The 2,065-nt window shown below is 34.9% G+C and overlaps 1 protein-coding gene across 1 annotated transcript in view; it reads left to right on the top strand.

Moving 5' to 3' along the window:
- LOC106870652 (sushi, von Willebrand factor type A, EGF and pentraxin domain-containing protein 1-like) overlaps window positions 1–2,065 on the top strand; it is a 370,300-nt gene that overhangs the window by 363,336 nt on the left and 4,899 nt on the right. Inside the window, exon 5 of the mRNA XM_052972378.1 lies at window positions 1,112–1,234. Within this exon, the coding sequence (XP_052828338.1) occupies window positions 1,112–1,234 (123 nt within the window). The remainder of the gene's footprint in view (window positions 1–1,111; window positions 1,235–2,065) is intronic.

Here is a 2,065-nt window from a genome sequence, read left to right as displayed (position 1 = left end):
TAACAACATTATTAAGTAGCCATAAGCATAAGAACAAAGTAAAGAAAATATTTACATATCAGAAAACATTTTAATGAAATTCATCTTAATAATGTTATAACTATCAGTGTTGTAACCTGTGTTTATTAATCAATAAACTATACAATGGAAACTAATGCATTAAATGATGTTGTACAAAATAACATTGTAAACAAGAAGCATTATAACAAATATATATTGTAGTAACACATTAACAACAATGTATCAATGCTGCTAATGAAGTGGTTAATTCATTTAATTTTTAGTCCAGATACAACAGGGATGATTTTTACCTTCTATCTCTTCAGTTCAGTTGCAGTAGTGTAGTGGAATCGATTAGATCCCAGCACACTACTGTATAGCTTTGCACCAGTTAGAAATCGATATTCTTACTAAGAGTTATCAAATATTAAGGAATGCTTCTAACAAACAGATCAAGTGATTGAGTTTCGAATCTCTACTATTGCTGTCTCTCGTCTCCTTTTCCTGAGAGCTCCGGTTAGCCAAATCGGTATCAGATAACAAGCTGACAGGTCAGCGGTACATATATTGTGTCTATAGCAAAGACATGGTAACTCAATCATCTTAGCTGTTAACACAAGTCTGAAGATCTTAAAATTGATAATTAGTTTCCAATGTTGAGCTTGCATCCTTGATTCACTTAGACCACTTAGTATAAATGCTCTCTATTATAAATGTGTACGAAAATGAAACTGCATTAACACATCTGCAAAAGATAAAAATAAACATCATGTAACCTGCTTTATTAAATCTTAAACCTTGGATCGAATACAGACCTATGTATACAATTCAATAAAATACATTTTATTTCTCAGAAAAAGTCCAAAGATAAAACATTGAAAAACAGATATTTCGATTCTCATGCACGGTTTCTCTCCTCTCTCTCTTTCACATACACACACATGCACGCGCACACACATGCACGCACGCACGCACTTACACATATGGACTCTCTTCCACACTTGTGTTTCTTTGTTCTTCCTTGACTTGAGAATGAAATCCGTAAATTAATTTAAAGCAGAACTTATAAACACAAACTGACGTTGTCTAAATGATACTATTTTCGTTGCAGATATGACAGCCTGTGAAAAGAACAATGGCGGATGCCAACAGATGTGTGTAATACGGGAACATGGTTATAGTTGTGAGTGCAGGACTGGTTTTACACTGGGCGAAAACAGGAGAAATTGTATAGGTAAGATTGCCTTTCATGTTTACCTAATATCAAATATTAGGTAAATAAAAAATATTTACTAATATCGATGTGCCCCCTGCATTTACAAATTCCAAACAACACTGTATGTATGTGAGTATGTGTGTATAATCCCAGGGAGAAAATCAAAGCAGGATCTGGGAATCTACATGAATACTAATGTGTCTTTCCATGAGCTTATTACTGCATAATAAAATAATGCATCATTCTGTAGGGATTGGCTGATTGTATTCTGGGATTACTAAGGCGAAAAAGGAAACAATATTAGTCCTGTGGAGAGCAATCGTTTTCAGTTGCATTAGATTTACGGTTGGAATGTCACGAGGCAATCCAACGGTGTTGTACAAAAAAAAAACGATTGATTCAGAGCAAAAGATAAACTACTGAGAGGTTCTACTCCCTGTACTTCCTACAGCGAACTCGCGGAAGATATGCAAGCAAAATTGTCCTGCGGTAGTAGTGCCATTGCTAAAATCAGTTACTACTGATTTAGGAAAATAGTGATTGTAAAATCAGTGAGGTTGCAGTTAGACGGTAGGAGACAGAAGCAGTATTAGTTCAAAATAGCTACCTGCGTATCATTTTTAAAGCAGTTATATTGTGGAAAACCTGCTAAACTGTGATACTCATCTGGAAATAGCATCTCTTAGAGACGTAGAGTGCATTAAAAACACAGAAAGGTATCAATAGCAGACGCAAATATGTTAAGCACAAAATAAATTTTATTAATTTGTGTGTGTGTGTGTGTGTGTGTGTGTGTGTGTGCGTGTGCATGTCCGCGTGTATGCTTGCACGTGTATGTATAGTTATATA

Source organism: Octopus bimaculoides, chromosome 13 (genome assembly GCF_001194135.2).
Source record: "Octopus bimaculoides isolate UCB-OBI-ISO-001 chromosome 13, ASM119413v2, whole genome shotgun sequence".
NCBI lineage: Eukaryota > Metazoa > Mollusca > Cephalopoda > Octopoda > Octopodidae > Octopus > Octopus bimaculoides.
This window is presented reverse-complemented; position numbering and strand designations above follow the sequence as displayed.